Consider the following 22,335-nt stretch of genomic DNA (forward strand, 5'->3'; position numbering starts at 1 on the left):
CAGTGGGACTCGGACGCTCACCCGCCCACCTGCAGCAGGGGCCGAGGACCTGAGCCTAGGGGCTCCTGGACCGAGTTGGACCGAGATCTGTGTGGATGGAAGGGGAATTTGGGCCCAAAGCCAGGGTTTATGGTGCAGTGTAGACATACCTTAATTGACCAGAGCGGGACTTTGGAGGAATTATCATGGGGCCTTTGCTAGGTGCCTACTAGTCTGCTGAGGCCTGGGCTAAAACCACCAGTGTGGTGTTCCCACTGAAAAGCCGGTGAAGGGGAATGACTCGTGACCATCACTGTCCTGGGCTGTGTTGGCACCAGTGAGCCAAGGTGGGCGTGCTCTGCATCCCATTCCCAATCTCTTGAGCGTCGGTGGTCAGTATTGCTATTATCTGCATTGCAGAAGTGCCTGAGAGCCCCCAATCCTGGATCAGGACCCCATCGTGCTTGGCCCTGGACAAACAAAACATCCAGCCCCCCTCTTCTTTCCTTGATCTCACAGCCACTAGGGTTTGAGGAGTTTAAAAAAATAACCCTGCAAGTCAGTGACGGGCAGTAACTTCCATTTCTATTTTCCCTTTAAAGGCAGCAGGACTGAGAATGCGCTGGGTGTAGCATTAGGACCCAGTGGTGCCAGCATGTTGGAGGTAGGAGCTATTTGTCCCATTTTGGAGGTTTTAGACCAGACAGAAGAGATCAAGGCATTTGGAAAGGACCAAACCGGCACATCCATCCCAAACTGGTAAGAAAATGAGACGCGGCAAGAGGACCCCTTGGGACATGCACAGCAATTCTTATAGGTTTCCTTTGATTTGGGGAGCTGAACACTTCCCAGCTGGAGAGGAACATCTTTGGGTTCTCCTTGGAGGGATGATTGTAGGGTATCGTTAGCTCAAAGTGAGGAAATGCAGAATTTCTCGGTTGAATAGAGGAAAAGGGGGGAAAATCCCCTTAATTGCATTTTTTCTTCTTGCCAAATGTGTTTGTGTTTCTCCACCCTAAGGTGAAGTTCAGTTTGGAAAGCTATTCTCTGGGCATTAAGCAAAAAGCAATTGTTCTAAGCGGCCAAAGTTTGGTTGGAAAAAAGAGGCGGGGGGGGTTGGGGGGGGGCATTTTTTAAATCTAGAACTAGACAATTGTAGAATTACAGATGTTTAGCCAAGAAATAAATCTAAAAATATCCTAACTTTTGAAGGAAGCTCAAACTTTTTTTTTTCGCCCTGGAAACTAACTGTACAAAAGATTGTTAATGTCTCCCCCCAACCCCCAAAAAGTGTCTGCGGGGTGGGGGGAATTAAGCCCACTTCAGTGCGTTTTACCTTTGGTCAGTGTCCAAAAAAACCCTGAAACCTCTCTCATTCTCTTTGTTCTCTCCCTCTGGCAGCTGGATTGCTGTGTAAAAAGTTGGGGGAGGGGGGAAGCCTTTTGGAAGGTGGGGTTTAACTGAATGAAAGAGGGCGACTGTGTTGTTCTTTCTCCGAGATTGATTGTTCCCAGATGTGCATTACAAAAACATCTGGTTTCTTGGAGCACTAGACCCCTGCACAGAGCAGGAAGGAAGGTTCCTCCATAAACTTGAGCAGACTTTCCCAGTGCATGCAACAGCCACATCTTTCATAGCAAAACCACTGTGCCTGGGTGCGGGGGTAGATTTAATGGGGTTCTTCCGCTAGGTGAGTTGGAGCCTGGGGGGAGGAGGGGGTGTATTTCTTGGTGCCTGTTGACTGATGATATTCCATTGATCTGCTCCGAATGAGGCACTGGGATGCATATGGCTAGTGCCCATCTCTTGGGACCCTTCTACCACTCGCTCTTCGTGGGCAGCAGCGGGCGTGCCCAAAGTGAATGTAGCAGCATGCCCCTGGGTGAGCTTCTCAAGGGGGGGAAGGGGCTGTCAGCTGAAAGGATGAATTGGGGACTCGGGGCGGGGGCAGAGGGAGCTGGTGGCTCGAATGCAGCTTTGTGGAGAGTCAGAGCTCGTCTACACTTGGACGTTTTCCGGACTAAGAGTGATTTCAGTAACTTGCCAAGTGGAGACCGGTCCCAGCAGCTTGTGGAGATAAGAGGAAAAGCTGTGACGTTAACTAACCAGCGGTGGCCACCGTGACCAGTCTAAAGGCGCAAAGGGCCATCCTTTGTAATGGCCCTTTGTATCAGTAAACAGATCGTGCAGCCCAGGGACCAACTCCATGGAGCAATATTGTTTATTTTTGGACAGCAGTGCCTATCAGATTACGGCCCCATTGTGCCAGGTGGTGGACAGACCCCTGATAAGAAACAGTCCTAGCCCTGAAGAGCTTAGAGTAGAAACAGACAAGACAAAGGGTGGGAGAGGAAACAGGCACAGGGAGGTCAAGTGACTTGCCCGGGGTCACACAGCAGATCAGTGGCAGAGCTGGGAATGGAATGCCCTTGCCCATGCTGCCTCTCCTAGGCAGGTTAGCTCTGAATTTTGACTCCATTCCAGTTCGACGCCAATCTTGGTTGGCAGGGATGAAAACAGAACTAACAGAGTTGATCCGCGCTCGCTGCACGGGGAAGCGCATTGAGATAAATGCTGGCTTTTGAGGTGTAAGCGCATCTCAAAGAATTGATTAGAAAAAGCTGAACTGACCGGGCGTTGCCACCCGCTGTTTAGGGATACGAATGTTCAGACGAAAGACGTGAGCTCTGCGCCTGTCCGCAGTCTCCATCGCGCACACAGCCTCCCCACCGGAGACTGATTGATCCCTTTGCCAGCAGTCTTGGCCGAGAGGCTAAGGCCTGAATGGGCCATGGAGCCTGTACTTCCCTCTCGCTCCTGGCTGTGTGGATAGAGGACTTGGTGTGTGGGGTTGCCATTCTCCCCATACCCTATGCCCACCACACTCGCACACGCTAACAACCCAACCAATTAACGTATTTCAACCCCGTAACGTAAAGAAAAAAATAGAATAACGTGACTTTCAAAGTCTGGCAAGTAGCAATAACCGGAGCCTGGATTCGATCAGTCGGGGGGGCCCTTCCAGGCCTGTGTGAATGGGCCCAGTTCTCCCGTCGCCTTGTGAGAACTCCGAGTCCAGCAGGGTGGAACAGAAGTACTGCACGGCTCAGGACAATGCAACCAGGGAGGCAGAAGTCAGAGGTGGGAGTTAGATGCACCCCCTTGGATCCACCCGTACGAGCGGTTGGGTTCTGGGGTAGAGGAGATACACGTGCCAGGCTTGAGCCGTGGTCAAAAGCGAGGATGAGTCCACCTGTTTCTCTCGTCGTGGCAGGTTGGGCTAAAGGATGGGGCTCCAGGAGATGCGGTGACTCTTGGGATGCCAAAGGAAGGGGTGCTGGGTCTATCTGGCAGTGGTGGGGAGCTGGGCAGGGAGGCGGCCGCGTTTTCCTTCCCAGTTCCGGCAGCTGAATTCCAATGTACCCAGCACATGGGCTGACAACAGGGTCGTCTTCCTCTTCCTCACCTCACTCGCTAGAAAAGATGGGATTGGCCTTTTCCTTTCCCATGTGGACTCTGAATCTGTTGCCCTCTCCTTTATAGCCTGGGCGGGGTGGGAACTGACTTGGAACCAGACTCCTCTAGCTCCAGATGCAGCCCGTGGGGGAAGGAGGTTTTTGAAACAGTGACCAGCTCCAGCAGGTCCCCCCTCCTGTGGATGTTTCCACCCCCTAACCCAAGGCGGTTGCCCTTTCCTGTGATGCCGCCCATGTGCCCGTTCTCTGGGCTGCCAGCTGTGGAGTCCACGTGCATGTGCAGAGACGTGTCACATCCTGGGTGCGGAAGGCTCGGCCCCAGCACGTTGACTCTGGGCTCTTCAAGTCGCAGCGTCCTCGTTGATTGTAGACGTCAACGGGAGACAAAAGCAAAGCTCCCAGATGCTGCAGGACCCGTGCTCCAGCGACAGTGCGGCGGCTTTTGTGACGTGGTGGTAAAAACCTACGCTGGCGTCCTTCCGTGGCCAGCACCAGTGCAGCTCTGCCATGGCTGGAACATGGGCAGGAATCTTTCCTAGTATAGATAAGGCCTGAAGGAGCAAGGATTGGCCAACTGAGAGCTTCAAAGACTAGCACTAAAACCTTGGAGCTGGTCCACCACTGGCTGGAACGGGGTGTGCTCTCATCAGTGTGTGCTGTCTGCTGGGCTAGCTGAACCCCCTGTGAACCCCACATTAAGAGGCAAATGAGCCTCATTCACTCTACTCTCTGCATGATCTTGGGCAACTCTTTCCCCCGGACTGTGCCTCAGTTTCCCCATCTGTATAATGGGGACCATTATCCTTTCCCATCTCACAGGGGCCTTTGGAAGAGTGTGTGTCTGTAAAGCGATTGGAGCCCTTCAGACACGAGAGGCAGGAAAAGAGTTAAGTGTTTTATTAGGGACGGGCAAGCTCATTTGGCCTGGTTTCAAAGGCACTGGAACATGATGGGCTTGGAAGTTTTGACTTGGATTTATTGGCTTCATATGCCGCTCAGAGGCAAGACTGAGACAAGAAAGGGAGGAGGGACAGTGTAACTGGGAGGGGTGAGAACAGAGTCTACAGACCACAGGCAAGTCCCCCAGACGTGCCAGTTGTGCTTTAGGATAATGGGCTTGTCTCTAGCCAACAGCACAGGCTGCCGGTCCTGGAGCTAGGCCAGTGGTTCTCAACCCACTGTGGGCCGCATCCACTACTACCTGTATAGCCCTGAGGATGTCACATGGGCCGCAGCTCTGTGCTGACTGGGCCGCGGGTTGAGAATCACTAAGCTAGGGAAATCGTGAATTTAAAATGTGAATGGGGCATGGAAAGTACCCAGGGCTTCCAGAACAAGACAAAAGAGGGTTTGCAAAATCCAAGTGGCTTTGTCAACCCAAAAACCCTGGTGACTAGATGTTGGAGGATTTTGTAGTCCTTGCTATTCATTCGCCAGTGATGCACAAAATGCAAAATACCCCTTGACACAAGGACCATATGGGGAGCAGTCGAACTCTGTCTATTTCGCCCCAGAGAGGGAGAAATCTTGCAATAATCTCTAGGTAATGTTGTGTGTTTCACTGCCAGCCACAGGGGCTGCAAGTGTGGAGACAAAGTGGTGGGAGAGCCTAGGATTGGAATAGCAGGAGGTGCTGGATATCTGGATTGAGGTGTATTGGCAACACTGTGGGTGGTGGAGGGCAGGACTGGAATGCCAGGGGAAGTGGGAGGTTGCAGGACAGGATGGAGGTACGTGGGCAAACTGGAGGGGGAAAGAGGCAAGAGTGGACCAGCAGGAGGCGCTGTGTGGGGGGACTGAGGGGCATTGGCAGAGCTGATATGGAAGCTTCTGCAGCACCTTCCGCCTTTCCACAGTTGCCTACAATTAACCATCAGTTGTTTGTCTCTTAAATGCAATTCTCGAATCTCGCTTCCCAAAGCTATCACGGCATTGCTTGTGCTCTGATGGGAGCCTGGCGTGACTGCTCCTAGGAAGGGACACACAGAGCCTTCCAAGGAATCCTTCCCAAATGAGCTCACGTCTCTGCAAACCACTGAAAGCCAAGCACGTGCAAATACCGAAAAACCCAGTGCCCAGACCCTCCTGCCTTGGGGCAAAGGCCCCACTCCCAGCCACCCCTTTGCTTAGACTGGGTCTCCCGGCACCCAAAGAGCAACCTTGTTGAAAAGTGCTTTTCTGGATCATTGACCTCATTCCTTTTCAAGCTGATTGCATCAAGGGGGCGTTTGGCCCTGGATTAATTGATTGGAGGCTGGGGAGGGGCGGGGGATGGGGGAGAGAAGAGCATCAGCATGGGTAGAAATGGCCTCCATCGATGTTCTGCGCACGCAAGCAGAGTCCCGCAGCATTTCTTCAAAGGGGAGGAAATACCAGGGAACTTTCCTAAAGAACGAAGCGTGTTACGTCCAGGCCTGTTTAAGGACACTTTGCCCAGAGCATCCAGCAAGTATTTCCTTTCCAGTGAAGGACCTTGGGGGTGGGTAAAGTGGGGGGCGGGGAGCATTCCAAGGAAAACCGGTATGGTCAGAGGGGGGAGAAAGAGAAGAAATTCTCCCCGTCGCTCAGGAGAGCAAGTCTCTATTCATGCATGGAGAAATCAAAGGACGCTCGGAAAGAGCGGCTGGACGCATTAGAAGTGGGACTGTCAACCTGTACGCTGGCCCCTTAAAGAGGAGGCTTTTGACCACAGTCTGTGCCAATTGCAGGGTTTGGCTGTGTGATCGAACTCTACACACACCCGCCACCCCGTACCTCTGCTATTTCTTAAAGGGACACACACCAAAGCAGCCGTCTATGCCAGTGTATTTTTCAGTTCACATCAGTCTGGAAAAGATTCTTTTAAAACCGATCTTTCCCCTCTCCGTCCCCGTGTGATTTGCAGTTCCTACAGCTCCCATTCTGCAAACACCCACACCGCACTTGACTCATACAGTGGCTACTCCCATGGGTTAAATTAAGCGTGTGGGTAAGTGCGTGGGGGAGCCGGGCCTTTGTTTTCAGGGTGGGGAGTTGATAAGGGGGAATCCCCCTTTAAAAAAAAAAAAAAAAAGTGTTTAGTAAAGATTGTGCAGAGGTGCTTGTTACGAAGGAGTTTTGGAAAATAAGCGTCATACACTGATAACAGGGATGACTTAGAAAAGAATCATAGAATATCAGGGTTGGAAGGGACCTCGGAAGGTCACCTAGTCCAACCCCCTGCTCAAAGCAGGGCCAATCCCCTGCTAAATCCCCAAATGGCCCCCACAAGGATTGAACTCACAACTGTGGGTTTAGCAGGCCAATGCTCAAACCACTGAGCTATCCCTAGAGGAGGAAAGCAGTGTTTCACCTTGCACTGGCACTATTGAGACGCCAGCAGCAGTCCAAGTGGTGGATAAGCCGTCACAACTGAATCTTTGCAAGAGAAGCCGGTAAACACATGGGCAAAATATACGGGAAGGGAGAAAAAAGACGTGTTTTTTGTTGGCACGTTACCACCCTCTTGTCCCCCCTCCCTTTACAAGTTGCACCAGCAAGTCTTTTGGCTGGCAGCTGTACAACCTGCAGGGTGTATTCGTGTCCGAGGAAAAGCTCTGTGTAGCGCAAAAGCTTGTCTTTCACCAGCAGAAGTTGGTCCAATAAAAGATGTGACCTCCCCGCACCTTGTCTCTCTAATATCCTGGGACCGACATGGGCTACAACATCACTGCGCACAACACTTAAACGTAAGCAGCGTCTGCTCTGATCCGTACTGAGGTGCGAGTTCTCCAGCAAGAAAGAGGCAGCGTCCTGCCATCTGCATGAACCCACTGCCCCAGCAGGACGCCAGGGGGCGCGACGCTGCTGGAGTTGCTTTGTCAGGTGACCCATCGCCGCGAGGTCCCTGCCGCTTGTAGCAGTGGAAGATTCCACAGCACTATTTCTGTTTGTTTCTTTATAACCTTTTCAAAGGCGTATTTGCAGATCCGCCTAAAACCAAGAAATTGCGAGGGAGACACCCATTAATAATACCTAGTAATTATCTAGCACGCTTCATCTGGAGGTCTCAAAGCACTTTACAAAAGAATGAAAGAATCGTCCCTTTTTAACAAATGGGGAAACTGAGGCACGGGGCAGAGACGTGACTTGCCAAGGACCCAGGAATACAACCCAGGCCACTTTTTCCTTAAAAAATAATAATAAATAAATAAATAAACACCCAATTCACGTCATTAAATTGATCTAGACTCCAAAATGAAAGCCATTTAAGCTACGGTGTATTTAATGAATCGGTAGGAATTATGCCAGCTGTCCTTTCTTTATAGAATCTCATGTCCAAGACTGATTTCTCCAACCTGGGATCCACTCACTTAGTAACTAAGGGCACGTCTACACAGCAAAACAAAACCTAGCGGCTTCAAGTTTCAGAGCCCAGGTCTACAGACTTGGGATCGGTGGGCTCGCACTCCAATTCTAAAAATAGCCATGTAGACGGTCTGGCTCCAGCTGGGGCTCGGGCTCTGAAGCCTGGAAAGGGGGAGAGGTTTCAGAGCCCAAGCCGAAATGTCTACATGGCTGTGAACCCAAGTCTGTAGACAGAGGCTCGAAGACTCACCGCCGCATGGTTTTTTGCTGTGCAGACGTATCCTAACACCTTGGCTTTCAGTTCTCCATGGGCAAAAAGCAGGCTACGTCTTTGTTTCGTGCCCAAATCTGAAGTTGTTTTGGTGTATTTGTTTGTTCTGCAAGGGATACAGAACATCCATAGTTGGTCCTGGCTTCCCAGATTTTACTGGAGAGCTTGTTAGTTGTGGGAAACAGGGCTTTGGAGCGGAGCCCGGAGCTGGAGCGCGGAGCAGTGGAGCTGCAGGTTTTTGCCTGGAGCCGGAGTGGAGCCGGAGCACAGCTCCAAAGCCCTGGTGGGAAACGTTCGCTTCATTGCTAGAGCGTTCTGTACACCCATAGTAATACTGGTAGGTAGTTTAACATGCTGCAGTACTGGGGACCCTTCAGGAAATTTTTCCAAAAAAACTTTCTGTCAAAAGTGAAATAGCCAACTAAGTTATTTCTCTTATATCAGGATTTCCCCTTGGGCATTGGGGAATGACCCCATAGCAAGCACTCCTTTTCCACGGCTTCATGGGAGTTTTAGTTCGGTGGTCTCATGCCTCCATTTTATTCTATGGGCTAGCTCCCTGGTCAGACTACATCTCCCATGATACACCACTGTGGCCCTTCTTGTTGAGACATCGTGGTGTATCATAGCAGATGTGACTGGGACCATGAGCCACCTGAACAGCAGCTCCCAGAAGGCACCACAGCAGCATTCCCGAATCAAATTTTTTCAGGTATTCGGTTTTTGGACTAAAAGTTGAGATTTGCAGTGGGAAGCAGACGCTTTCCACGAAAAAACTTCTTTAATCTATGCCCCAATTTTCCATCAAATAAACAGTTTCCACCAGGCCTCGTGCTGCTGCAGTCTATCACACAGCCATGACGTTCCACCCCAGAGGTGGCTGCGTTTCAGTGGGAGGGGAAGAGAACGCTGAAGCGTGGGGTTAGTCAAGCTCTGCTAATGAACGTGTGAGGATTGTGATGAGATAGTTACCGTGTTTAAGCAATTCCCTGTGTGTTGAGCGAGGGGAACAGGGCGTTAAGATGAACGGTGGGAAGCCAGGGCAGCTATTCAGCACAGTTGCGTGTCAGTGCTGACCATCGCGTGAGGTTTTGGATTGAGTCAGAGACCATCTTTGGAGGTGACCCAAGATGCACCCAGGGGTACTGCTTCGTTCTGCCTTCCTTTGAGGCTGATGCTACCTGGAATCACTTCTCTGACTGCCCTCCACGTAGGGCACCATCCGTGATGCCTCCAGCTGCTTCCCCTTTGGACGTCTCCTGGCTTCAGATGATCCTGGTGTTAAAAACAGCGAAAAAACAAACAGCTGAGTAAAGCCAGGCTAAGCATTCATTGCTAAGCATTGACAACCCTGGTCCTGTTTTCCCCACGTGATGGGAGGGGGATTGATGTTGTCTGGGCTGGTGTAGATCAAGAGAAATCACATTCTTGCCACTTGTACGACGTTTTTCTGAACCCGAGTGGCTGAGATGAGATCCTTGCGGATGAGTTTGTTCCGCTCCAAGATCAGGTCGCCATGCCTCTCCCGGGGAGGCGGAGGAGGAAGATGGAGCGAGGTTGCCTGCGTTGGCTTGGATTGAAAGCCATTTCTTTACTGCGTCATTGAAAGACTTTCCGTTTCATGTGAACTTAGGGGGAAGGAAGGGTGGTTTTGTGGTTAATGCACTGGACTGGGACTCTGGAGATCTGGGTCCAGTTCCTCCCTGTGCGACCTTGGGTAAGTCACCTCATCTCTCTCTGCTTCAGCGCCTCGTCTCTACAGTGGGGATCATAATTCTCCTACCTTTTCTGGCTTGGATGGAAAGTTCACTGGAGCAAGGATTCGCTCTTGCTGGGTGTATGTGCCGCCCTGAGCACAATGGGACTCTGATCTCAGCTGGGGCCTCTTAGGAGTAGCAGGAAGTGAACGGTGCTGGATTGACAGGACTGAAGGCCTCTGTTTAGCCACAGGGTAGAGATCACATGTTGGCGGTAGTACAGGCTTTCTCCAGGTCCCTGCTCCAGCAACGTGCCTCCATCCATCCCCAGAGGGACCCTCCCTAGGGGTCAGGGGAGAATTCAGTCTCCAGTGGTCCTTCACCTTGCTGCTGAAGCTGCTGGTAGGAGATGGAGAAGTAAGTGCCTGTCCCCACGGTGGTGGCTTTGTGATATAGACATCCCAGATCCTCCTCTCTCCAATCCAGCCTCCATGATGGGCTATTGCCAGGAGATGTATTAGCTTGCTTCCCCCGCAGCGCTGTGACTCAGACAGACATCTTGTTTGGGGAAGAAGGGTGCTCTCGCTCCCCTCCCACCAGCAGGACATGCTTGGGGAGATGTTAAGATCTGCAGGCCACTTGGCTCAGCGTCAGCCAGCTGTTACCCTGTGGGGATACAGTAAGAACAAGGAGAGAATGTGCTTATGGCAAGTGACCTTTGGAAAAGGAGCCCAGTATGTGTTCTCACTTAGCCGGGCTGGGCTTGCCCTCCAGAAATTTCCATCACCCCAGTGGAAAGAGGCTGCCTGTGTGGATTTTAATTGGGAGCAGCCGGCATTCTGCACTGGGGTTACCAGTGAGCACGGGCCGCTGAGCGCACCAAGGAGAGTGGCCGATGGCATTGCCTGTTTCTGGCTGGAGAACTCGGGTTCAAATCCAGCCCCGGTCACTTGTGCAGGGAGTTTGGCAGCATGGCTTCTTGGCACGCTTTGGGAACGGCATTGCACGGTTCCCTCGGCCTGGCAGCCTCTGTTCCTCAGGCCCTGTGTAGGAGAAGCCAGGGTATTGCAGGCCAGGGCTGAGCGCAGTGTCGGATGGGGAGCTTGGAACTGGGTTACTAGGGGTCTTGCAGAGTGGGGCAGTGGCAGAAATATGCATAGGACCCAGGATGGTGGATGGGTGGGGTTTGGGGTTTTTTGCAAGTCAAGAACAGTCCCTCCCAACAGGCCTGGGTAGGGTTGCCAACCCTCCCGGTTTCACCGGGAGTCTCCCGGAATCCAGCCCTATCTCCCAGAGGCTGCTGAAGCCAAACCGGGAGATTTTAGGTGGTTAAAAGTCCAGCGGGGCTAAGGCAGGCTCCCTGCCCCTGGCTCCACGCAGCTCCCAGAAGCGGCCAGCATGTCCCTCCGGCTCCTAGTTGTAGGGGCGGCCATGGGGGCTCCGTGTGCTGCCCCCACCCCAAGTGCCAGCTCCGCAGCTCCCATTGGCCTGGAGCTACAGGGGCGGTGCCTGCAAGTGGGGGCAGCGCGCACATCCCCATGGCCGCCCCGCCCCTAGGAGCCGGAGGGACATGCTGGCTGCTTCCTGGGAGCCACCTGAGGTAAGCGTCACCCGGAGCCCTCACCCCCTCCTGCACCCCAGCCTGGAGCCCCCTCCTGCACCCAAACTCCCTCCCAGAACTTGCACCCCACACCCCTTTCTGCACCCCAGGCTCAGCCCGGAGCCCCCTTCCACGCTGCAAACCCCTCGGCCCCAGCCCAGAGCCCGCACCCCTGCCCCAGCCCGGTGAAAGTGAGTGAGGGTGGGGGAGAGCAAGCGACGGAGGGAGGGGGGAATGGAGGGAGTGGGGCAAGGCCTCGGAGAAGGTGCGTGGCAAGGATGTTTGGGTTTATGTGATTAGACAGTTGGCAACCTTAGTCCTGGGTTTCATGGGCCTGCCCTGCTTTGACCCCCAAAACCTCTGTCCTGGTTGAAGGGCAGTTTGCTCAGGGCCCCCAAACTGAGTGGGATACGGACCTAGTGCGCAGGAGCAAATGGGGCAATAGAAATCCGAATTAAGGTGCATTGGCTGGTCAGTGATAGATGCTGTCTGCAGTGTTGTCTCAGAGCAACGAAATGCATCATGTTCCCCTACACGCCGTCTAAAAAAGAAATGGTGAAATATTGTGTTAGCTCTTATGGAGCCCCTGTCGTCTGATCTCTAATGCTTTACAAAGGAACATTAGCCTCACTTTACTGACGGGGAAACTGAGGCATGGGGGTTGTCCGAGGTCATGCAGCACGTCAGCATCAGAGCTGGAAACAGAACCTGTCTCTTTTGGCTCCCAGCCCGGCGCCCTAGACATCTAGCAACAGGCACTGGGGACGCTCCTGGTAGAACTGTAGTCAGTGCAATCCTATGGGTGCTAGATCTCTTGTTAGAGCTTGGCGAAGTGCTTTCTGATGAGGCTTTCTGCCATGTGCACGGAGGACATGCTCTGCTTCCATCAGGAAGGGAAGGAATGCTGCAGGTTCCAGCGACCCACCAGCATCAGTGGGCTTGGGTGGGGGCTTGGGCCCATTATAGGACAGCCCGGAAGACACCTTTAAAAAATAAGCTGGTCTTGGCAGGGACGCACACGGAGGGGCTGCTGATGGATTCCTGATGGGGAGGGAGGGATGGTCTTGTGGTTAAGGGGTGCGGGAGTCAGGACACCTGCGTTCCACTCTCTACTCTGCCACTGATGTACTGTGGGGCCTTAGTTAAGTCGCTTAAATTCTCCAAGCCTCGGTGTCTCTGTGATGGGAGGATGAGCCTCAAAGGGGGGAAGTTCAGGCCTCATTAATGTTTTGTCCAGTGGCTTTGAGGCCCGTGGCTGGAAGATGGCACAGAAATGGCAGGTGTTAATTCTCAGTGGTTCTATGTGGGAGAGCTTAGAGCTAGGTGTGCAGGAGCCGTTAACGGGTCTGACTTGGCCAGCCAGCGACCCCAGTAATTCCAGCCCTATTGGCCTGGGAGACGAGTGGGGAAGCATCAGCAAGCGGAGACTGTTGAATGCCCCTTTGGCATCTCGGCAGAACCCCCAGACGGCACCTAGGGATTGTCCCTGTCGTGACATGGTTGGGACGACGTCCAAAGCCTCCTGCTAATCCCTTCTCCCGTCTTCTTTTCCAGACTTCCCAAAGCTCATCCAACTACCTCCTGCGCTGCTTCGCTCCTCCCCGCTGCCCCCCGTGACCATGAGAGCCGTCTGTCTCATCCTGCTGTGTCTGCCAGGTGAGTGCAAGGCATCCCAGCCCCGAGCCCGCTGGCATGGGCAGGCCAGCATGGCATGCGTGTACCTTGGGGAAAAGTGACCTGGTAGTCACTGTTAGAGATCCACCCACTTGGTCAGTGATGGACCAAACCTGGGGGGAGGCACAGTCCCTCCCCCACAGAGCCTCTGATCTAAGTAGACGAATGACACCGTTCAGGTGTACGATGCGCTGACCAACCAGCTCTCCGAGTGCGGCAGAGTTTTCATCTCCTGAAGCCCCGACTCAGATCCCTCTCCCGGGCTTGGCAGTCACTGCTCGGCCTCCCGGAAGAGGGGCGTGGAGGGGGAGGAGTGTTCGGAAGCGATTCGAAGGGGAGAGGGAGTTTGAACCCTTTGGGGGCAATGTGGCAGAAAGCCAAGAGCAGGGGGAGGGGTCCAGAGGAAGGGGCTAGGCAGTCTCCATCCACGGGGCTTCAGGATTAGAAAAAAAAGGAACCGAGGACAGGACAGCCTAGAGGCTACAACAGTGGATTGGCCTAAATGGGCCTGGGTTCAATTCCCTGCTCTGTCACAGATTCCCTGTTCGTCACTTAGACTCTCTGGGCCTCAGTTTCCCCACCTGTGAAATGTGACAGCAGTCCTTCCCTACTCTCCGGCGGTGCTGGGGGGCTGGCTGGTGCTTTGAGATCTGGGGACACTAGGTCCAATGTAACAGCAGATTATTGCATCATTAATGACCTTTTATGTACTTGTTCTTCTTGGCGTGGGGGGAATAGAGGGGTGCCAGGAAGATGGCGTCACTCTTGATCGGTGGTTTATGTGGGCAATTAACAAGGCTGTAGGATGTCTGTCCCCAGAGCAGGGCAGGAGGACGCCAGTGGCTCTGTGAGGTTAGAATGCATGTCTCCGTTCCCTAGCAGCATTTGCAGCCTCGTGCTATTACATGAGATCCAGCAAGTGAAACCAGCCAGCTTAGCTGATCCTTGAGTGAAACTGAAAGAAGCGAAGTAACGTGAACAGTGAGAAATATGCACTAAATGTTCGGAGTAACCTTACGTAGAGTTTGTGAAAGAACGTGCTTTTTAACTCGGTGTCGCTTTAAGGCTGTGTGTACATGGGAGCTGGAGAGGAAACGGATTTACCATCCCATGAACATTTTTGAGATTTAAAAAATGTTCCCATTCCACGTCGGGAAGAAACCGAGGGCTTTCACAATTCTCCATCACCCACACACTGGGATGAGGGAGTCATATCCCAGGCGAGTGCCCTACCACGCCACTGGCTAGCCTGGATCTTTCTCTCTCTGGTTTAGACCAGAAATTCCAGCCCGGACCTGCGACATCTCAGTGAACGTTTCGTCAGAACCGTACATTCCCTAGGAATCTTTTGACAAAATTGTTTTGACCCGCTCTAGTGTGTGCTTTATCAGGGAAATCTTGTTGGGGCATCGCCCCCGGCCAGCAGGAGCACTAGTGTAGACGGCACTCGGGCATTTTCACCATCCTGTCATCTGAACCTGGCAGGTCTATAAAATACCCGTGGCCCCGGAGGCCTGTCTACACTTGGGCTCTCGCTGCCACGGGCAGAGCTGGGCCTCAGATGATCAGTGGCAGCTGTGGCGAGCAGCGTAGTGTTTGGGTTTACAAGGATGGTAGCCAGGTGAGCACCTGAGAAGGCTGAGTGCATGGGCAGTGGGTTTCATAGGCTGGGGGAGGCTAAGCCTCCCCTAACCCAGCCCTGAGCGCTGAGGCCTGGTGCCCCTTTTCCCCCCTGAAGCCAGCAGGGACTCAGCTCGGGCTGGCAGCCTGGAGCTGGGGCTCGACTAGCCGGTTGCTTCGGGGGTCGGGCCGGCGCTCAGGGGCTGGAAGGCGGCCTGGGGGTTGAGGAGGTTTGGTGAGGGCTCCTCCGGCCGGGTGGGCGAGGCCTCAGGCAGAAGGGGCAGGCCTGGGGGACTAGCCTCCCCAAAGGGGGTGTTCGCGTGCTGCCCATGGCTGGGTGTATTTTTTCAGTGGTGCAGATGGGGAAGGGGCAGTGGGTAGCGCTTTCCACTGGACGTTCAGCCTGTGTTTGAAGTGTGTGTGACAGGGAGGAGAGACCCTGTGGGAATTTCCAGACTTCATGAGGGGAGGTGCATTTTCCAACCCCACCGTGAGACTTGTCTCAGTTTCCTGCTTCATTTGCCAAGCCCTCGACTTCCAGTGCATCTGCTTTCCTAGCTGCATGTGAATGCAAATGGCTGAAGAGGCTAGCGTGCACGCATCCCATAAGCACGCTAGGTTCGGGGGTATGTGGCCATCTGGACGTGGGTACCCCATCGGCACTCGGGGGGCCGTGGGTGCGACACGTGCTCCGCAGATCCAGAGGAGAGGACCTTAAATGTCCACTTTGCTCTGTGTCCGGCATTGTTGGTAGCTCAGCCCAGATTGGACCCCAGGATGCTTTTGACTTGGATCCAGCCACACGTCAATCCATTGGGCTGTTGGTCCGGACAAAGAATGAGGTGATTGTCTGTGCACCTCGGCGGGGACGCCCGTTTCTAATACACTCCCTGGACTTGTGCTTGACAAGACAGATTTACCAAGCTGCCAGCCAGCTCCAGGCACTGTGGGTGTAGGAAGGGTGAGGGACCAGGCTCCGGAGCAGCTCCCTCGCTTTGCAGGCCTGCCCCACGCTTGCTGATTTCGGGACCTAGCACTTTTCGTGCTCTCAGAGGTCCCTGCGGGAGTTCGTGGCCCTCGTTTGCGCAGTCTCTGTGTAGCACGCACCCTAGTTAGGGTTGCCAACCCTCCAGGGTTGGCCTGGAGTCTCTAGGAATGAAAGATTCATCTTTAATTAAAGATTATGTCATGTGATGAAATCTCCAGGAACCCACCCAAAACTGGCGACCCTAATCCTAGTGCTTGCGTACACGGCTGGACGCATCATCCGCGAGGTGGTGGCTCACAGCTGGTTCTCAACGCTTGCGCTCTTGGCTAATTTGAGGCCTCGTAAAGTTCCCACTTGCAGTGAGCAGGAGGATGTTTCAGGCAGGACCCGGATTCAAGCACACTCTCCCAGGCCCCCCACGAGTCCCTAGCCAGGGGGCGGTGATTCCTGGGGGTGGGGGGTGGGCAGTCCACAGTCCGTGCAGCTGATCCCCTCTAAATCGTGGAGACGGAGAGTACTGGCCCGTGTAGCTCACGTCACTGCGCTGTGCAGCCTTCGGGGGCGCCGCTATGCGAGTTCAGGCTGCTTCAGTAGCGCCATCGTGGGACAGGTAAATGTATCAGCCTGGCAGCCTGGCTCGGGCTGGCCCTCCTGTTTGTACGGTACGGGCAGTGGCACCATGGAGCCGGGCCCAGGCTCTGCGCCCCGTGACCCCGCCAGCCCACTGGCTCCCCCCCTCCGCCACCCACCATTTGCTCCTCTCCACCTCCTGCCCTCACCCTCCAGCTTCTCTCTGCCCCTGGCCGGACCCCAGTGCCCCTCCAGCTCCAGCCAGTCTCTGCTTCCCACCACCTGCGCGGCCCCACCTGTCTCCCCGGAGCTGAGCCGTCTGGGACTGGTGCAGAAGCCTGGCTAGTCTCAGCCTGGGGGGGCGGATAGTGTTGGGGGATTGGCTGGGTCCCTCCAGGCAAGTGGGTCCTGAGGGAGCCCGGCCGCAGGCCCTGGCCTGGCTGATCGCGCCCCCTCCTGAGGGGAGCGATTCCCGGCCCTGGGACCGGCCCTGGCTGTGCTGCCGGCTCAGACCGGCAAACAGTCACCTTCCAGCAGAGTCAGTGAGTGTGGCCAGGAGGCAGGGCGTGCGGAGAGGGGTCTCTGGAGGGCCTGGGCGGGGGTGCTGGGCTGTGAGGGGGCAGAGAAGATCTCTGTGTGTTGGGGCACTAGGGAGTGGGGTTTCTGTGTGGGGTGCTGGGCAGTTGTGGTGGGGCTGTGGGCAGCGGGGCACTGGGCAGGGGTGGTGGTGTGCAGGGCACTGTGCATTTGTGGCAGGGTCTGCGGGGGCGCTGGGCACAGTGCGTCCAGGGGGGCTCTGGCCATAGGGAATTGGGGGGGGGGGTTGGGGCACTAGGGGATGGGGGGGGGGGGGGGGGGGGGGCGGGGCCAGGGGGAGGGGGGGGGGGGGGAGAGGATGTGTGGCGCAGCATGGGGCATGCTGGCAGAACAGGGCCACGGACCATTGTGCATCTGGCAACTGCCAGTTTGTAACTAGTGCCCTTGCACTGGGCTGGGCAGAGAGGGCTGCCCCTGCCATGTCATGCCCCTGGCCAGCCCCTTGCTCTGGGGACCAACCCCCCCACGCCATGCTCCGGTGCCCCCATGGGGGCCCACAAAAGGTTAATCCGGCCCTGCCCGGGTCAACCCGGAGTCCTCTCCCGAGAATTCCCGCTCTGCAGGCGGCCCTGGCCACACCCTGACAAGGGGCAATCATAGCGACTGACCTGACTTTCCCAGCTGCCAGGATCGGTGGCCAGCCATGCGGCGTGGAGACAAACGCTGGCGCTCCTCGGGCGGAGCGTCAGGTCAGCTCTCTTCACGCGGCCGAGCCCTGACAATGAAACTCTCAGGGAAACTGAGGTAGTGAAGGGCCTGTTGTCAAAGCAGCGCAGGGAGGCCCCTGCTTGCCGGCTTCCAGGCTCTGAGCCCTTCACCCCCTCAAAGGAGCCATTGCTATTGGTCCAGCATTCCCCCCGGGGGGCTGGTGAACCAGATATGCCTCCCTAAGGTGTCTGGTTCAGACCACGACCCCCCTCGTGTGCACATGGAGGTGGAGTCCAGTTGTTGATTTCCAAGAGCTTTGCTATGCCAGTGGATTGGGGCTCTCCCAGGGTTGCTGAAGGTGTGGTGTGGGAGGTGGGGATTGAACTCACAGATACCTGGATGTTGGCTTGTGCCTGGGATGCTGGCTCCCCTTCTACGTGTCCATCCCGCAAGCAGTGGGGGCAGCTTTTTTACGCTGAAACTGCCCATTAGTCAAGGGACAAGCAGTGGGAGCGGCGTGGGGGGGGGCAGTTCTGAAAGGGTCAAATACTTTGATCACTCAGTAAACCACAATGATTTCTCTCTCGTGTGTTCCCAGCAGCGCTCCTGGCCCAGGGACAGTACGATCTCGAAGGACCTCCTTATCTTGACCAGCTGCAGTATTCCCAGTACGACCCTCAGTTAGGTGAGTGGTCCTGGTGGCTTCACGTATATATCTCCCCCTGCTCCATCCCTCCACACACACGCCTGCTCTTTCTGTGTCTTGGTGAGACGGCTTCATCGCCTAACAGATCTCGCCACCTGGGAGGGTTTTTTCCTGATGTTCAGTCTGAATGTCCCCTTTCTGAATTTCATTCCAGTTTGTCCCACGCCAACCCTTTCCTCTCCCTCCCTCATAATTACACCTTTCAGGTCCTTGGAGAGAGCTCCTCCCAACCCCTGGTCCAGGCCCAGTCCACCGATGTCGCTCCATTAAACTTCCCCCTAAACCAGTCCCTGGTAACGTCTGATGTGCTTCACTGAACTCTTCTGATTTATAGGATAGTAGGACTGGAAGGGACCTCCCTGGGTCATCTCCGTGCAGGGGACTGGACAAGCAGGATTAGTCTCTATCTCCCTGGTAACAAGGTGCCCAGAGACAAACAGAAGCACCTCCGATTCTATGTTCCAGGATGCTGTTGCCTTTAGACTGTATTAAATGTTTCTCACTGTCACATCGCCCAGCAAACTCACAACAGATATGCTGCCCACGATCACCCCTAGCTGACAGAGAAGGTTGGACAATTTAGGGTCCTCCCAAGTAAAATAATCTGCCTTTTCCCATCTGGCAAAGCTAATGTATTCCATTAACAGGCGCTTGGCTAACTCAGGTTTCTACTTCCCCTGTTCAGAGTAGCTCATGAGGTGTCAGGGAAATTATTATTGCAATATAGCAACTGAACTCTGATGGTTCCTGGTATTCTGTTGTGCCAGGCTGCTTCCAAGAAGCGTATTCACTGCCCATGAATCTTGATCAGTCTAGAAGAGACTAATGGCCAAGATTTTCAAAAGCGACTCGTGCTTTGGGAGCCCCAGCTTGAAACATCTTTCAGAAAGTGCTGGACACCTGACCTCTGAAAACTAGGCCTCTGTATGGTGTCTTCAGGGCCGGCGCTTCCACTAGGCAACCCTAGGCGGTCACCTAGGGCAGCAGGATTTGGGGGGCGGCATTTTGCCACCCTCGGCAGAAATTCGGCGGCAGGGGGTCCTTCCGCTCCGGGTCTTCGGCGGCGGGTCCTTCACTCGCTCCGGGACCCGCCGCCGAAGTGCCCCGAAGATGCGGAGCGGAAGGACCCCTCCGCCGAATGCTCAGAGGAGGAGCACTGCCGGCTAGGGCAGCAAAAACCCTAGCGCCGTTCCTGGGTGTCCACTAGTCGCTTTAGAAAATTTTGACCTACTATCTCAAACCATGTCTTCCCATACTGCAGTGGGTGAAAATTTATGCCTTGATTTCTTCCCCCCCGAGATCATAGAATATCAGGGTTGGAAGGGACCTCAGAAGGTCATCTGGGCCAACCCCCTGCTCAAAGCAGGACCAATCCCCAGACAGATTTTTACCCCAGTTCCCTAAGTGGCCCCCTCAAGGATTGAACTCACAACCCTGGGTTGAGCAGGCTAATGCTCAAACCACTGAGCTATCCCTCCCCCTAAGACATTTGTGACGGACACAAGATTTGAACCCAGATCTAATCATTCCTAGCCCAGTTTTGTAACCATAAGACCATCCTCTAAAGGATGCTGATCACTTATCTCTCCTGTTGACTTGGGCAATCAGCAACTCAGAGCAGACTGGTAAACCCTAGAGTGGATTGTCTGTACAATGCAACCACCTGGGATTCCATTGCCCTTGGGATTAGGAAATCTGTCAGTATCTCAGGTGAGATGCAGCCACCACTGAGATGATTGGGCGAGACAGGTTTTGTGCAGAACAAGAGCAATTTGTTTCCTTCTTCCACGTGCTGTGGTGGTCTTTGCTGTTCCTAAAATGAGACCTTTCTCTGTGCTTTGTTTTTTTTAGACAATCAAGATTACTATGATTATCAAGGTAAGCGCTTGCTCTGTGGAGCACTCATCCGCTCTTCGGAGCTGCCCTGTTTGCTACAGCTGGCCAGCACTGGCTGGAGTGTAACTAACGTGCCGCAGAGAGAATATGAATTCTGCCGTTCCCAGCCTGGCTTCCCTTTTGCCTTGATCTTGCAGGGAAGGTCTAGTCCTGCGGGGTTTTATGATGCAGTCTGTTGCCCCAGTTACTATGTGGCATTGATACGTCGCTGTGGGATTAAGGAAGCAACGGAGAAGGATCCAAACTGCAAAACGGGGAAAATGACCAATAAAACAAGGCTCCTGGGGAGGAAGAGTGCTGGGGTCTCTGGCCCCGTTTGGCGGGGTGGGGTGTGGGTGGTGCCCGATTAGTCTGAGCTGAACATGCTTGTTCTCCGTTGCAGATGTCACCCAGCGCACTCCCGAGGAGCAGTTCCAGTATCAGTCCCAGCAACAGACCCAGCAAGAGATCATCCCAGCGCCAACCCTAGGTGCGTCGTGGAGCCCTATTGTAGCCAGTATATCCACTGCCGTACACTAGCCGAGGAGCTGATCCGCCCTGTTTAAATGTGGAACAGAGGATAAACAGTGTCGTGTGTGTTGCTTTCCTGGGCAGTAGCACCTATCCAGGGAGGATGGCCCAGTGGTTAGTGCACTGGCCTGGGACTTGGCAGACCCGTGTGCTCTGCCACAGCCTACCTGTGTGACCCTGGGCAGGTCACTTGGTTTCTCAGGGCCTCGGTTCCCTATCGGCACAATGGGGATAATGGCCCTCCCTGCCTGGCGGGGTATGGGGAGGATCAATACATCCGAGATGGTGAAGCACTCAGAGGCTGGAATAACGGGGGGCCCTTATGTACCTTATAGACAGGAGCATGAGTTGTACCAGTTTGCAGCCCATTCCCAGCCTGGTGCTGTTTTCTCAACTCCACCTATTGTCTTTCCCCTCCAGATTTTCCCGAGACCGAACCCACAGAACCTGGACCTCTTGGTAAGACCCGCAGCCCATTGGTCTCTGACCTGTAGGGTGCCTCCGGGAGCTGCAGCTGCCTGAAGTCAGCTCTAAGCGGGAGGAAGGGCCTGCAGGAGGCACGGCTGGAAAGTTTAAAGGAGGTGGAAAAAGCTGCTCACTCGAGCTCTGAGAGAGGAGCCAGGACACTGGTTTTCCCCCCTCCACCCCCGAGCATGCAGGCAGGACAACCTGGGATGAAACGTGAAGGAGACACCACAGGTGGGAGGCGGGGTTGTAGGCTCTCTCCAGCTGGCAGGAGCTGCCTGGTGGATTTCTAGCTTTGATGACGTTTCGCTTACAGGAAATGTTTTAAATTGAGCAAGGGGTTAATGAGGCCACCCTCGTACCTTCTAATCCTTCAAATCACCATTGATCAATTGCGAGCATATCGTCTGAGGTCTGCCCACGGCGTAAGAAACCCGTAGCTCCTCCGACATGGCTGCCCACGCATCAGCCAATCTGCCTTTGAGCAGGGAGTCTGAGAGAGAACCTGCTGTTTACAAGCAGGGGAGTAGATGAGACAGAACGTTCTCTCCTTGGACCAGATCCTGCAGCCCTCCCTTCTGGGAGCAGCCCTGCTGAATCCAGCAGCGCTTCTCCCGGAATTGCAGGATCGGGCCCTTCCAGCGGATGCTCTCGGTGACACTTGTTTTTTTAACTGATGTCGGAGAGTAGCTTAAAGACCCTGCGTGGCACAGCCCCTCCTCTGTGGGGAGGAAATGTTCAAACCCCAGAGAAAGCACAAAGTCCCCCTTGGTTTCCCCCCACGTGGATAGATTTCCGAGCCATGGTGCCCGGTGGAGCCCTGGAGGCTACGAACGAACCTTGTTACATTTAGCAGCATTTCTCTGGCTTTCACGCCAGGGCACCTCTTTGACTTTCGCTTTAGTTGTTCTGTAATCCTGCTTCCTCCCTCTTCCCGTCGTGCTCAGCTTCGGGAGCAGTGGGCAGGGCCGGCTCTAGGCACCAGCAAAACAAGCTGGTGCTTGGGGCGGCACATTTTTAGGGGCGGGATGGCCGGCGCCAGAATGCCGCCCCTAAAAATGTGCCCCCGCCGCCCTAGCTCACCTCCGCTGCTGCTGCTACGGCGCATGAAACAGCTGATTGGCGCGCCGCTGCTCGCCCTCCCTCCCAGACTTGAGAGCCTGGGAGGGAGGGGGAGAAGCGGCGCCGCGCCGCGGCCACTCGGAGTCTCTCCCCCCCCCCAGGTTTGAAAGCCTGGGAGGGAGGGGGAGACTCCGAGTGGCCGCGGCGTGGCGCCGCTTCTCCCCCTCCCTCCCAGGCTCTCAAGTCTGGG

General features: G+C 54.7%; 1 protein-coding gene across 2 annotated transcripts in view; it reads left to right on the forward strand.

Annotated features, from left to right (window-relative positions):
• The first annotated feature begins 558 nt into the window (after positions 1–558).
• Positions 559–22,335, forward strand: part of MFAP2 (microfibril associated protein 2) — a 27,473-nt gene continuing 5,696 nt past the window's right edge. The window contains exons 1-6 of one of the 2 annotated variants that reach the window (XM_034753597.1): positions 559–738; positions 12,904–13,005; positions 18,045–18,131; positions 20,004–20,030; positions 20,431–20,517; positions 20,979–21,017. In XM_034753597.1, the coding sequence (XP_034609488.1) occupies positions 12,969–13,005; positions 18,045–18,131; positions 20,004–20,030; positions 20,431–20,517; positions 20,979–21,017 (277 nt within the window). In that variant the 5' untranslated portion in view covers positions 559–738; positions 12,904–12,968. The remainder of the gene's footprint in view (positions 739–12,903; positions 13,006–18,044; positions 18,132–20,003; positions 20,031–20,430; positions 20,518–20,978; positions 21,018–22,335) is intronic. The other variant, XM_034753598.1, reaches the window with a different exon arrangement.

Source organism: Trachemys scripta, chromosome 19, assembly GCF_013100865.1.
Source record: "Trachemys scripta elegans isolate TJP31775 chromosome 19, CAS_Tse_1.0, whole genome shotgun sequence".
Classification (NCBI taxonomy): domain Eukaryota; kingdom Metazoa; phylum Chordata; order Testudines; family Emydidae; genus Trachemys; species Trachemys scripta.